At 43.8% G+C, this 14,386-nt stretch overlaps 2 protein-coding genes across 8 annotated transcripts; one reads left to right on the top strand and one right to left on the bottom strand.

Annotated features, from left to right (window-relative positions):
- Positions 1-431: 431 nt before the first annotated feature.
- Positions 432-10,893, bottom strand: LOC101762555 (serine/threonine-protein kinase prpf4B). 7 transcript variants are annotated; one of them, XM_022824834.1, is made up of 15 exons: positions 10,539-10,796; positions 9,151-10,148; positions 8,861-9,042; positions 8,521-8,753; positions 8,377-8,445; positions 8,077-8,149; positions 7,805-7,961; positions 7,423-7,714; positions 7,125-7,239; positions 6,830-6,993; positions 6,554-6,628; positions 6,075-6,471; positions 5,601-5,660; positions 5,065-5,106; positions 432-1,019 (listed from the first exon to the last, which is right to left on the bottom strand). In XM_022824834.1, exons 1-12 carry the CDS (start codon positions 10,794-10,796, stop codon positions 6,283-6,285), a joined length of 2,805 nt encoding a protein of 934 aa, XP_022680569.1. In that variant the 3' UTR covers positions 432-1,019; positions 5,065-5,106; positions 5,601-5,660; positions 6,075-6,282. The 7 variants fall into 7 exon arrangements, with proteins under 7 accessions (XP_022680569.1, XP_022680571.1, XP_022680567.1 ...); XM_022824836.1 differs by lacking the exon at positions 432-1,019 and adding an exon at positions 1,941-2,145 and having other exon boundaries at positions 5,581-5,660; XM_022824832.1 differs by lacking the exon at positions 432-1,019 and adding an exon at positions 1,941-2,145.
- A 154-nt stretch (positions 10,894-11,047) lies between these two features.
- Positions 11,048-14,380, top strand: LOC101763366 (microtubule-associated protein 70-1). The gene is made up of 11 exons (XM_004963294.4): positions 11,048-11,419; positions 11,551-11,636; positions 11,730-11,795; positions 11,882-12,052; positions 12,152-12,322; positions 12,422-12,577; positions 12,670-12,816; positions 12,935-13,006; positions 13,111-13,581; positions 13,671-13,858; positions 13,942-14,380. Exons 1-11 carry the CDS (start codon positions 11,260-11,262, stop codon positions 13,976-13,978), a joined length of 1,725 nt encoding a protein of 574 aa, XP_004963351.2. The 5' UTR covers positions 11,048-11,259; the 3' UTR covers positions 13,979-14,380.
- The last annotated feature ends 6 nt before the right edge of the window (positions 14,381-14,386 follow it).

Here is a 14,386-nt window from a genome sequence, read left to right as displayed (position 1 = left end):
GGCGCTCGCAGCGGCGGGGCGGGATGTGGCGAGTCAATGGATGGAACGGTGACTGGGTGAGGAAGAAGATAATATTGGAACCTTATCTAGATGTGGGACCCACACCGACAAAGGATGGGTCTGTATAAAAATGGTTTGTAGCGAATCTATGCATGCAATGGTGTTGTGGCATGCATTGGTAACCCGCACCGTGAGGCGGGGTGGGATGGGTAGAAATAATATATTTATGGTTGGGGCGGGTTAGTAGAATTCTCCCATTAGATGTGGGTTGGGGCAGGTTAGGGGCCAGTATAACCCCCATTAGCAGGCCTAGCGATGGCACACGTTTCCTTTAACCGAATAAGTGTCTTTGGCTTTTTTTTACCTGTTCAAGCCATCCCTCTCACTTTTGTTATGGGGTTCAAGCCATCCCGCTCACTCAAGTGGTAACGTAAATGGAAATGGAATCAGATTGCACTGTAATCAGAGGTGGGATGCATGATTACTGTCTTTGTTTGGTTTACTAATGTAACGCTATCGCATCCCGGCACAACCATAAGCCAGATACGCAGCAGCGAGGCACATCCTCGCTGAAACCGATTAGCAACACGACGGCCATGCCGGCCGCCTCTTCACCAACGCTCGCCCGCCATGCTCTGGCTTGTAATCTCAGATACCCGCAAAGGCAGTAGAATCCTGATTCTCTGATCGAAACGAGAGCCTTGCTCTCACCCGACAAAAACAGCCGCCGGAGGAGCCTTCCCGAACCAGTCAGCTAGCAGTAGCAGCAGGTGAATAGCTTGGACCTCAGTGGTGGCCGGGTGGCGTGCGGGTTCCTGGCGGAGTTACTCGCCATTGTCTCCTTCCTCATCATGCATGGTCGCCAGGAGGTAAAGGACCAGAGGCGCAGGCACAAGCACACGGCAGCATTTGGAGGATGCCGCCGCGCTGGAGTCACGATCTGTGACAGCGCCACCGCTGTATCATTTTTTAATTACGGTGGTTGAGGAGCTGTATCGAGCACGTAGTAGCTCGGGGATCTGATTACACGTTAATGGATTACAGACTGTTGTAAACAAATGTTTGTAACGATAAGAGTCGTTAATGGATTACAGACTGTTGCAAACAAACGTTTGTAACGATAAGACTTACCCTCTGAAATGAAATTACGTTACATTTTAGGAACCAAACGGCATCTTATTTTAACCCAAGATCTCTTGCCAAGCTATTTTCTACCTCCCGTGAACTACAGTACACTTTCCTTGCCCGAACATGTGTCTAGTGGTGTTTTTCACTTGTTCGGGCAGTCCCACTAGTTTTCTCGGGGATATCCAGTCAGGTTGTTTTCCACCTCAGACGTTCCCTTGGACGAGTAGGTGTCCGGTGACATTTTCCACTTGCTCGGATTGTCTGTCATATTAGTTCTGGTTCTCTTGTTGGGCTATTTTCAGTATCCCATGAGCTATAGCACATAAAAGTTTTTCTTCCTAGTCGCTATGGAGCAACCAAAGCAGTTTGTGAACTTTTTTATTTTCACACGGTACCACATAATTGGCACGTAGGTTTAAGTTCAGCGTGCTTGTTATCACTTTCATGATTTAACCCATAACCTTATGCATCAACCAATCATAACGATTAAAACTCTACGAGCTGTCAGATGCCGTTAGTGCACTTATGTTGAGGGTCTTCGTGCCGGCGATGGAGCCGGGGTGTTTGGTTCCTAAGTTAAAATTTAGTCCGTGTCACATGAAATATTCGGAGGCTAATTAGAAGGACTAAATATGAGTTAATTATAAAACTAATTGCACAGACAGAGGCTAAACGACAAGACAAATCTATTAAACCTAATTAATCCATCATTAGCAAATGGTTACTGTAGCAGCACATTATCAAATCATGAACTAATTAAGCCTAATTAGGCTTAATAGATTCGTCTCGCCGTTTAGCCTCCATCTGTGCAATAAATTTTGTAAATAGTCTATATTTAATACTCCTAATTAGTATCTAAACATTCGATAGGACAGTACTAAAGTCCTTGGGTAGGAACCAAACACCCCGAGTTGGCACAGCTTCACGTAAAGCCGGTGAGGAAGACCTGCTAAAAGGGACCTAAACTGGCTGTTCTCCACCCATGGTTAGCTCGGTCCTTGTCATTACATTGCAGGACTGCATTGCATAGTACCAAGTACGTCAACACCTAAACATATTTCAAATATGCATGCTGCTAATATCTATTCGGCAAGAAAATTACAATAACAGCAGTTATACAGGTCTTTTCGAGTCTATAAACATAATAGCTTATAAACGGACAAAATTATCACTTTTTTTTTTTTGGGGGGGGGGGGGGGGGGGGATGCACATCAGATTATGCCCACTGAGGTGAACTGAATAAAGAAAGTACATCCGCATCTTTAGTTTTTTTTGTCAACTGTTCTGCTCAATTACTACAGAATAGTCCTAACGTATGTTCCACCATATGTCAGCTTGTGGTTTTCCGTTACTGAATATTTCATGAAACATCAGAAGGTAGAATTCGGAGCCGCTGGGTGTCTTCGTGCCCCTAAGTGATATGGTAGGCAGAAGTTTGCTTTCTATCCACAATATAGTAACGAAAAACTTTCCAACAACAATACCACACATCATAAATATTATATTACTAAGCTTTTGTAGTCAGACAAGCTGGCAAAAGTGTTTTGCATGCCTTGGCAGTCTTACATTATTAACCAAACACATTCTAAACGGAAGACATGCACATACAATCATGCAATGTTCTTAGAGCGTCAAGGCAGGCGAGGTGTGGCAACCCACGCCCACCACGACACCAAGGCATGAGGCGACGCGATATCTTACCAGCCCAAGAGACTGTAAAATAGCAGCAACCGGTAGGGGACAGGAAAGAAAAAGGGAAAAATAGGGAGAAAAGGCAAAGTAATTTTGATGAAAAATATGCAACCACATGCAAGTACCCACTTTACTAGAGCAGTTCTGTTGATGAAAAAAATAAAAAAAATATCTAAAAGAGATAGTACACAAGTACTCCCTCCGTTCTGAAATACAAGGCATCCTAGGATTTTTAGGACAGATTAAGGAGGTGGGCAAATGTCTCATATACCCTTAGCTAATGGTAATACAAGGCAAGTTTTCCTGTTAACAAGGGAAATATTTGGCAAGCTTTTAATTGAGTTGATTGAGTACTTGCCAAAAACTCCTAGGACGCCTTATATTTGGGGACAAATTTTGAACCCTTGGATGCCTTATATTTCAGGATGGAGGGAGTACAAGTCAATCATCCAAAAGTACAGCTGCAATAGGAATTGGTCAGCTTCGCAAGGGCTATGTGTAAAAAGCAGGTGAGCGAAATCAGTTAGTGTGCCATATCGGATTGAACTAATGCAAGAACCAATTGCATGGGGCTTGGCCACTAGGGACTGAACAAATCAGTTAGTGTGCCATATCGGATTGAACTAGGAACGACATAACTAGGCAAAAAAGGAAACAATTAATAATGGTGCAATGGCCTGTTGGGCCAAAGACTAACAAACAAACTAGTGACCTGCACACGGACATGGGGTAGGTCAATGGGCTGCAATTTCTTAGGTACTTTCATACCCGGTTAGGGATGGCAGCGGGTTGGATAACGTGTGAGTAGAGTAAATGCCCACCCGCAAGAATACCCGAAACTCCCAAGTCTTACCCATATCCTCGAAACCTAGCGAGTAAGATTTTGTACCCGTGCCCGTACCCACAGGGTACCCGACAGGTTTAGGGTACCTATCGGGTCTAGTCATGATAGCACAAATAATATATCATCCTAATCATAAAAACAAGTATAATTCGAATCTACCACCCACACAAAGTCATTGCAAATAGAACTAAACACTGCAATATTTTTTGTTGTCCTCATAGTTCAAAGTAAATCCAGTCTCACGTATTAGTTTTTGTAGTTAACACAATCACATGAGAATAATACATAAATACATAAACATTATAAAAGACGTGAGATGACAAGGTAATAATAGTTGTATTTCGGGTGCCCGATAGGTACCTGCGGGTAAGGTTGGATACCAGTGTCCTACCCGCGGGCGAGGGTATGGGTTTTTACCCGCGGGTGAAAATTCATACCCATACCCTTGCCCGTCGGGAAACCCGCGGTATCCATGCCCGCGGGTAAAATTGTCATCCCTAATTTACCCAGCAAGTACTACAGATAAAAAAATAACTACGAAACTACTACATCCCACACAAGTATCTACAGAGATCCAACATGAGAAACTACTGTCATTCACATGGCCACTTATGGACAGCAATTCTGACTAACAAGGAAAGAGTTATAAAGAATCCAACTCAAGAAAACTTGAATACCAATCATGTAGTAAACTTTCAGCCTCCGGATAACTAAATAAGCTAATGCAACCAGTGTTTATCTTGATTAACATGTGGCAAATAAAACTGTCTTTTTCAACTCAAGTCTGTTAAAACTGTCTTTTTCAACTCAAGTCTCTTTTCCTCCCCACACACACCCTAGGGGGAAAGAATGTAGCAGATGCGCCATACACAAGTTTCAGCGACCAAACCACTCAACTCGGACAGCAACCTGGGTTAAGAAACCACAGAAGCAGAGCACAGAGCTGTGTGGTATGGGCAAGGCACCAAAGGGCACTAAGCCACTTCCTGCAGCGCAACCTGGACACTTGGTTCTAAAACTAGTAGTCTGAGTGGTTTTCAGCTCCTATATTTTTTTTACAGAAATGATGAAACTCAAACTCCATTGCATGATAGAGGAGAGCTTTTACGGTGAAGTAATTGGTATATACTTGAATTTCACAACCCATTATTGTGGATAATTTTGGTGCACACACACCGTAGAAAATTATTGAGTAGATTAATGTTTGATGAAACATAAAATGAATGAAAAAAGAAATAACTCAATGAAACACTCTAAATATTAGAAACACATCCAAAATAATAAAGGCTGCCAAAACTGAAAAAATGAACCATCCATGGTATACCAAAACACTACCAACTATTAGGTGAACTCTTTAAGAATAAAACAAAAGGAAGACATCCAGAGTTCAAAGGATTTACCATGTCAAGTGAGTAGTGGGTCAGCGATCTCCATCCCAGGACCTCAAATAACATAAAAGCAAAACCGAAACTCAATCGATGTTCCATATGAGGGTAAGTAGGAAAAAAGTAGAAATGCGTTGTTCCAACTAATAATTTAGTAAAACGAATAAATTATAAAAGAATTACTCTACTTTGATGGAGCAAACAAAAGGTAAACACAACGGTGCATGTGCTTGTATTTGCGTACTTCACCTACATTTACTTTCCAGCCATCCCCTACTTATCTACAAGTTGTGGGTGGGCATAAGCTTCTAAAGTGCTCAATGCAGGAGGAAAAAATAATTAGGATGTATAATTTCGGCAATAGCTAGACAAAACATTAAGTATAGACTAAGATAATTTATATTACTGAAAAGACCAATTGATTAGGACGTATGAATGACAAAATCCAACATTAATGAAATATAGATATCATTCTCTCAACCTAAAACAAAAGAAAGCAATGTATTGATGGGTTCAAACACATCTCGTTACCCAGATATCAACCAGGGTACCTTCTTATGTTGGCCCTTACGCATATAAAATGCGCACACAGCAGAGGCCCTGGCAGAATCCTGAATGAAAGAACAAATTAGAATCTTATAAATCCAAACGCAAGTAGATGTAAGAAACAAATTAATATTACGCAAGGCCTGTGTTAGCATGAAATAAACAACTTTTCAAGCAATACAAAAACCTGGTGCACTGCACCCCCCAGATTAGTATAGCTTGAAGCCAAGCATAGCCAGCATGCAATCATAAACATCAGAAGAGTACATGCTGGCACACAAATGAAAAGTGTTCCAAGCACGTGCAAAGATTTGCTTACACATTAAGCAACAGTGTTACACATATAACCTTGCTTGTCAGCAATCCACAAGTCAGCATAATTGTTAGATGAAATGAAGCAGACTTTCAAGTATATCTTGTAAATCCATAGGAAAGAGTATAATACAGGAAATGGAATGCTGACTGGCTAGTTGTCTTACAAGCAACAGAACATATCCAAATGATAAGTGCATGCAGCAAGGTCTGCAGGTAGCCATCTCTTCCATAGTTCCGTGCTTCATCCACGTACTCGGTCTCGTAGCTCCCAGGACACAAGACAGAAACGTGGATGATTAGACAAGAGGAACCCAAATTCTATTTTACAAGGTAGATGCTAAGTTCAATGTCAACAGGAATCAGCATCTTATTTCACTTGCCAGTGATAAAAGGATGGCTAAGTGCTTGAGATACGGTTATCCTCTTTTCTGGATCTAAGATAAATATTTTATCAAGAAGATCTTTAAAACTGGATAGCATTTTTGGATCCTCGCCGGGAAAGTTTGAAATCAAAGAACCAATGTCCTTTGGTTTAATGTTCAAAATTAACCTCCTCACAGCCTGCAAACAGACGTATAATAAATAAGGAGTTTGAATAATACAAAAAGAGCATAGCAAAAAGGGTATGGTTCCATAGACACACCGTTTTTGTCACAAGATCCTCCTCAGTAGCATGGAAATTAAGATCTTGATCAAAGTGTTGCATCGTAAAGGCACCCTGCGTGATGGAAAGTTATAAACATTCATTTAGTGTAGTGTTTATATGTGCACTCAATTAGATAAGTATTTATCATCACTCCAGAATTCAACATAATTATGGATTTTTTTTAAGGTGTATGCAGCTTGTAGGTGTACTATCACAAAAGAAAGAGCATTTCATCCTTTAAGGTTAATAATGATCCAAGCATGTAGGACTAACCTTTCGCAGCATCTTCTTAGGGAATGGGCCCTTTAATTCCATATGAAGCCGAAGCATGGCATTGTTTGATGGACCTGGGAACAAGACTTTCCCAGTGTAAAGCTCATATAGACAGCAGCCAACTGACCATATGTCTAATGGATGGTCATATGGTAACCCAAGAACTGCAATAAACAACATGAGTTAGGTACAACACATTTGGATATAGAACATGTATACAGAACGCATGAGTAGAAAGTAGAAATAGTATCTAATGAACATTCTGAAATAAGGTTAAGTTAACAAAAGAACTCACTGATCTCAGGTGCCCGATAGAAACGGCTGACAAGATAAGGCGTAACCTCATTCATGCCAGCAAGCATAGCATTGCCAAAATCACATAGCTTGAGCACATTCTTAGCCTCATTCACCTAAAATGCAAACAACCAACACAGTTAGAAAGGGTGTTTATAATTAAGATGTGCTTGTAAAGATGAAATGACAGCATAGCAACAAAAATTGAGTTTTTATGTCTCACAAGCATAATTCTCATTAAAGAAAGACAATTGACGATAATACAATAGCTAAAAAGATGATGTTGCAAGATGGCATACCAGCATATTGTCCGGTTTTATATCGCAGTGCAAAACTTTGCAGTTCTTCAGGTGCTTCAAGGCGATGAAGAGCTGCTTTGAATATGCCCTCACCGCAGTCAGTTTAAGTCCGATATTACGACCAAATTTCTTTAAAACCTCACGAAGATTCATATTGAGAGATTCAAAAACTAAGCAAAGATGGTTCCGGTACATGAAACTAGAAATAAACCGCACGCAGTGGCGTTTGTCCTCACGGTCCGCACTTGCAAGTTTTTCCAGTATCGAAACCTCTTGCTTGCCAGCCTTGTACCTGAATAATCCAACATTGAATTAAATAGTCCTAATTTATTTTCAATACTAGAAATCTTTCTGGAAAATATCTCTTGGGAGCTTAACTTACATAGTATCATTGTTCCGGATAATTTTGATAGCAACTTCTTCAGGATCATCTTTACCAGCTTTAAGATCTTTTGCCCGCACAACTGTTGAGAACACACCCTTCCCATGTGCTGCTGTGATTTCATAACGGCCATCCAGTAATTCCCCAAACCGATAAGCTGCAGAGTCACAGAAACAAGAAAATAAATGAATCAACAACACAGGAGCAAAGCTTGACCACAGATAAAACAAAGAAACTGGCACGGGAAATGACCAGAAGATAGCACAACTTACTGTAGTACCCATCTGCATCGTCCCAGTTGTCATGAAGAGCATTTCTCTCAACATGCAAACCATCATCCTTGCCCTGTCCAATAAAGTAATTTTGAGATCGTGAAAGGCATTTTTATTTAATATTAAGAAAACAAACAGGCAACAGTGTTCTGTCTATGAAACTTAACCAGTTTATTTTGGCATGCAAATAATACATGCAAGATTAGCATGTACCTCAAGTTGCATCTCTTCCCATGACCTATGGATCAGAATAGTATGGAATGGAACTTCTATAATTAGCAGAAGGGATAGGAATCGTACCGATTTTCTAATGCCTGCAGGTGATTCTCCAAAAATGTCATCACAGAACATGTCTGCTGATCTCTCACTCTGGAATATGTAGTATAGGTTTTCAGGATGATATGGTTTCATATGTTATTAAACAGGATAGCAGAAAACAATTACCTTGGGTGAACCCTCTCCAAGACCTGAAACACCTATTGTCATCTCGTCACTGAATGCTCCCGTGCTAACTAAAGTATCATTCCGAGCAGGAGACTTCCCCACAGTGAAGTCTGCTTCACCAACGAATACCTCTAAAGAATCATGCTTATTTTCAGCTTCGTCATTGCCCGTAGAGCCGCTATCATTATCATCTTTCAGATGTGTAGTTTCATCTCCATCCATTGCTTTTACTTCTGTACAAGCAACAGTATATCTTTCAGCAGTAACTAAATTGGTCAGGACATAGCACAGCAAAGGTGTTGGACATGTTGTGAACCCAACATTATCTAACCAAACTTACCTTCATTATTGCTACTTGGTTTAGATTCCATATGCTGCTTCTGCAATTGCTGCTGCCTGTACTTCGCCATAATGGCTTCTTTCCTCCTCCTTGCTTCCTCCTTAATTTTTTCAGGGTCATCTTCTTCCTGCATAGCTAACTGCTGTTCAATTTTCTCTTGGTACTCCTCTTCATCTTCCTCCCTAATATTGAGATGAGAGCAGTAACTGTAAATATCCAGAAAACTAAAACACACGGAGAAAGGAGGTTATTCAATTAGCTATCAGTTAACCATGTAAAAATTGCCTTACTTGTTTAAAGAATTTTCCTTCATTTCTTCAGACCTCCGGCTTTTATGGTCGGCATCTCTATATTTCTCCCTGGATCTAGCCCTCTCTTTGTAACCATCGGACGTGCTGTATTTTGAGTGTGTTGAATCCCTGTGCCTGTCACTGTCACTAACTTTGTCCCGTGCTTCTCTGGTTCTACGAGTTTCACTTCCCTTAACCCTATGCCATTCCCTGTCCCTATCATATTTCTCCCTTTCACGTACACTGTCAACCCTGTCAGATTCTCTATGCCGATCTTTACTTGTATCCCTATTCCTCTCATGATCTTTATGCCTTGAACTACCACTCCGTCTTTCCCTCTCCCGGCTTTGATCACGAACACGAGCACTTTCCCTTAGATCTGATCTACTACGACTCCTGCTTCTTTCTCTGAGCCTACGAGTAGCTTCAAGTGAATCAAATTTGTCTCCATCTATCCTATCATCCCTATACCTTTCCCGACTGCCGTGCCTGTCACCAGGTCTATCATGAACAACACGGCTACTGCTCCTCTCTCTTTCATTCTCCTGCCTACTAGTAGCATGTCTGCCAGACTTGCCATTCCGATCATTGCTGTCATGATCAAAACCATCCCTAAGACTTGCACGAGGACCATTAGCGCCATCACTTTTCTCTGTAGACCTCGAGTGATCTCTTGAACGAGCTTCACTGTGATGCCTTGGGTAAGGAGATGTTCTGGAGTGATTTTTGGAATGATAATCTTTATAAGACAACGAGTGACGCTCATCTATGTGCCTCCTTTCCTTCTCCCTTGTAGATTTTGAAAGGCTTTGGCTCTGCTCATACCCTTTGTTTTCATCAGCGTCACTTGATAGGATACCCCCGCTTTCAGACTCAGGGGCACCGCTAAGTGACTTCCTTCCATCTTTTGAGGATGGAGGGAGGGTAGGCAGAGCAGAAGCTTGCGGCATCATTGCATCTGCATTTGAATGTGTATCAGCACCATTGTCCAAGCGCTCCTGCATTTGCCATACATCAAACAGTAAGTAGGCAAGGAGTAACAGCAAAAGGGTACCCAAGGAATAAATACTAATTATGTTGCGAAAATTGAATTTAGACCTGCCAAGCCTCCAATTTCCCAATTATCTGCTGCGCCATAACAAGAGAGATGGTATTCGATATCTTATCTTAGGTGGAAATAAGCACCAGCTTGCTGTTGGGTTTCAGCTCTAGCCTAAATACTTTGATGTTGTTGTTGTTGTATGTACGGTATGTCTGTATGTTGCTGATGAGCAAGGCGGGAGACTAGGAAACACTACACTAGACTGTACCGAAGTGCTATTGCAGGGCTAGTTATTAGTTAAAGTCGAACCAAAGAGGTGGGGGTTTGAAGGCGGGGAGAGATGTACCGGAACAAGGGAATCCTGTGGGGCTGCGGAATCGGCGGCGGCGGCGTCATCGAGTATCTCCCCCTCCTCTACGTCGTCGTCGGGCGCCACAGCTAGCGGAGAGTCGTCGTGACGCTGGCGTCGGTGGTGGTGGTGGCGACGGTGGTGGTGGCGCTTGCGGCGCTTCGGGGAGGCGTCGGGCTGGGCGGCGTCGTCGGGCGAGCGAGAGTGCTTGGCGGGTGAGGGCGGCGACGGGGAGGGTTCTCCGCCGGCGGCCATGGCGATGGCGATGGCGATGGATAGGGTTAGGGTTAGGGCCTCCCTCCGTTCCCCTCACTGCGATGCCGATGCGAATTTGCTTGCGGTTGCGGGCCGAGTCGGGAAGAAAGGCATGATGTCGGTCCAACTGACGTCCTGGCCCCACCCGTCCCGCTCTCCTTCCGGTTCCGATTTTTTTTTACCAGGGACAGTCGCAACAGCCTTGGCAGTGGCAAGCGCAGCAACAGCAAGTAGGGGAGGGGAGCCCAGAGCAGAGCAGCAGCTGCTGAGGCAGAGCGGTTGTTCCTTTTCTTTCTCGCTCCTATCATTTCGTTTCGTTCCCGTCCCTGATCTGATCAGGCCAGGCCAGGCGGGGGAGCAGAGCAGGCCACGCCACGCCACTCCCTCCCCCACCCCCCTCCTCGGAGCAGGGGGCAGGTGGCGGAGATCGCCGCGCCGGGCACCGCATTGCGCCGCGCCGGCCATGGCCGATCCGTACGGCGATGGCAAGAAGAACCAGCAGCCGCGCCCCGGCCCCGGCCCCCGCCTCAAGCCCGCCATCGAGATGGAGGACCTCATCAACCTCCTCCACGGATCCGATCCGGTCCGCGTCGAGCTCACCCGCCTCGAGAACGAGCTGCAGTGTATGCCATCTCCTCCACCTCTTCTTCCTCTTGGATTGGATCTCATGCATCTACCTACCTACCTAGTCCAGTAGTCCTGACCAGAATTCCTTGGATTGGATCTCACCTCCGCCCTGTGCTGTGCTGTGCAGACAAGGAGAAGGAGCTGGGCGACGCGCAGGCGGAGATCAAGGCTCTCCGCCTGTCGGACCGTGCGCGAGAGAAGGCCGTACAGGATGTCAGTAACCCCCACCCCGCAGGGCTTCTTACTGCTACTAGCCTACTACTTGTTTTGCAACAACTCTGACTTTGCCTCCTGCGTCAATGTAAGCTTACGGAAGAATTGGCAAAGGTGGACGAGAAGCTCAAGCTCACAGAGTCTCTCCTTGAAACCAAGGTAATCCTTTTCCCCCTCGTGTGCATTTCGCTGCTGCCTTGTGCGGACAACCGATATTCATAGTATGTATGCAACATATCTTGCAGAACCTCGAAGCAAAGAAGATCAATGACGAAAAGAAAGCAGCACTTGCCGCGCAGTTTGCAGCAGAGGCTACACTACGAAGGGTTCATGCCGCGCAGAAGGATGATGACATGCCTCCTATTGAGGCCATTCTTGCACCACTGGAAGCTGAGCTGAAACTAGCCCGTCAAGAGGTAAATCTCCAGTCTTTTTTTTTCCTTTCAGTGCCGTTGCTGTTTATCAAGTTCTTCTTGAAGTGAAAATGCTAACATGTTAATAATCTTCTTTTGCAGATTGCAAAACTACAAGATGATAACAGGGCACTAGATCGTCTTACAAAGTCTAAGGAAGCAGCTCTACTTGAAGCAGAAAGGACGGTTCAGATAGCATTGGCAAAAGCTTCCTTGGTGGATGATCTGCAAAACAAAAACCAAGAACTGATGAAGCAGATTGAGATATGCCAGGTATGCACTGATGGAAATATCCATTTACAGTAACATTAACTAGTTTGCCTTGCCCATCAAGCTAACAGTATGCGACGCTTTGCCTTTGGCACCTAACAGGAAGAGAACAAAATCTTGGATAGAATGCACCGCCAGAAAGTTGCTGAGGTTGAAAAGCTCACTCAGACTGTCAGAGAGCTAGAAGAAGCTGTTCTTGCTGGTGGCGCAGCTGCAAATGCTGTGAGAGACTATCAGCGGAAAGTTCAGGAGATGAATGTAATGCCTCTGATATGCATTATGCATTTTAGGATATGTATACCTGAAGGTGCCATGACTAATGCAAGTTTTACAATGTTTCCTATTCTCAGGAGGAAATGAAAACTCTTGATCGTGAGCTAGCACGTGCAAAGGTTTCAGCAAATAGGGTTGCAGTAGTGGTGGCAAATGAGTGGAAAGACGGCAATGATAAAGTAATGCCCGTTAAACAGTGGCTTGACCAACGAAGGATTCTGCAAGTAAGTGAAGGTCTCCTTTCTTCTAGTTCCAAGCTGTTAGTCTGTTCCTCTTGATAGATTTGTTGAAGTTCATCAATTGTGACTTTTGTTGATTCGTTGAGCATTGTCTTTTTTGCAGGGAGAAATGCAGCAACTCCGGGACAAACTTGCTATTGCAGAAAGGGCTGCAAGATCAGAAGCTCAACTGAAAGTATGGTTTTTGCCCTTCATGTTGCTCATGACTACCTGTTCTCCCATCTTAATTTCTATCCGTCAGGTCTGTCTCTTCATTGTGATCTGTATCAAATTTTCCAGGAGAAGTTCCAGTTACGACTTAAGGTACTTGAGGAAGGATTGAGGATGTCTACATCCCGGACCAATGTCAGTACCACGCGCCGCCAGTCTATTGGTGGTGCTGATGGTTTATCCAAGGCCAATGGCTTTCTGTCAAAACGCCCATCATTCCAGATGAGATCATCAGTGTCTACCACAACAACTCTAGTTAACCATGCGAAAGGGGCATCCAAATCTTTCGATGGAGGCTGTAGATCACTTGAACGCTATAAGGGCCTTGTAAACGGGAACGGTATGAACGTATCTACCGATTCCAGTGAAGATAAGGAGTCCAGCAACTCAGATGAGAAGTGTAATGAGTTTGCATCTGCTGAGTCGGAGGACTTGGTGTCAGGTGCTCTATATGATTTTGTGCAAAAGGAGGTCATTGCCCTAAGGAAGGCGTGCCATGAAAAGGATCAAAGCCTGAAAGACAAGGATGATGCAGTTGAGGTAAGTTAAGTTTCGAGAAAATGCTTATATCTGTCTAGTTGTTCCTTTGTTTTTGTTGCCTCCTTGTAATAAAGTGATGCGCTGTACAGATGTTGGCAAAGAAAGTAGATACTTTGACAAAAGCCATGGAGTCAGAGGCGAAGAAATCGAGGCGTGAGTTAGCTGCTATGGAGAAGGAGTTGGCAGCTACGCGTTTGGAGAAAGAGCAGGATAACCGAGCGAAACGGTTTGGTAGTTCAAGTGGCTCTGCCAACAGTTCGCAGCTCCCACCTGGCAGGTACTTTGTTATCTAGAGCTGGTGAAGAATGAGGGGCTAGTATTGTTTTTCGGTTGACCAATATTGCGTGCATTTTAACTCAGGAGTTTACCTCGGAGCGGCTCAGCACGCAACATGTGACACCTTGGTTGATTAGGAGTGGTGACAAGGAAGGAGCCTCTCCTGATCCGGGAGAAGATGGCATTGTGGAAGAAGCCATCCTGCCTACATCTCGTGGGTTGTGTTTGTGTCTAACAAAGGCAAAGCTAGTGGAAGGAAGGGTGTGCTCCGGCTAGTGTTTTTTTTTCCCCTTCTTCTTCTTCTTTTCATTTTAATGATGATGACATGGCATTTGCTGGTGATTATTGCTGTTCCTTTTTTTTTTTACTTTTTTGGCATTGGCAATGCAATGATCTTTGTTGGTGTTGTATAGGTTTGGTGAGGAGTTGCTTTCTTTGATATCCATCCATCCGTTGTAATGTAAAACGTATGCACTGAAGAGTTGCTTATAATTTGCCTGACGTTTTCCCCTGTTTCGTTCTATCAATC

Source organism: Setaria italica, chromosome III (assembly GCF_000263155.2).
Source record: "Setaria italica strain Yugu1 chromosome III, Setaria_italica_v2.0, whole genome shotgun sequence".
NCBI lineage: Eukaryota > Viridiplantae > Streptophyta > Magnoliopsida > Poales > Poaceae > Setaria > Setaria italica.
This window is presented reverse-complemented; position numbering and strand designations above follow the sequence as displayed.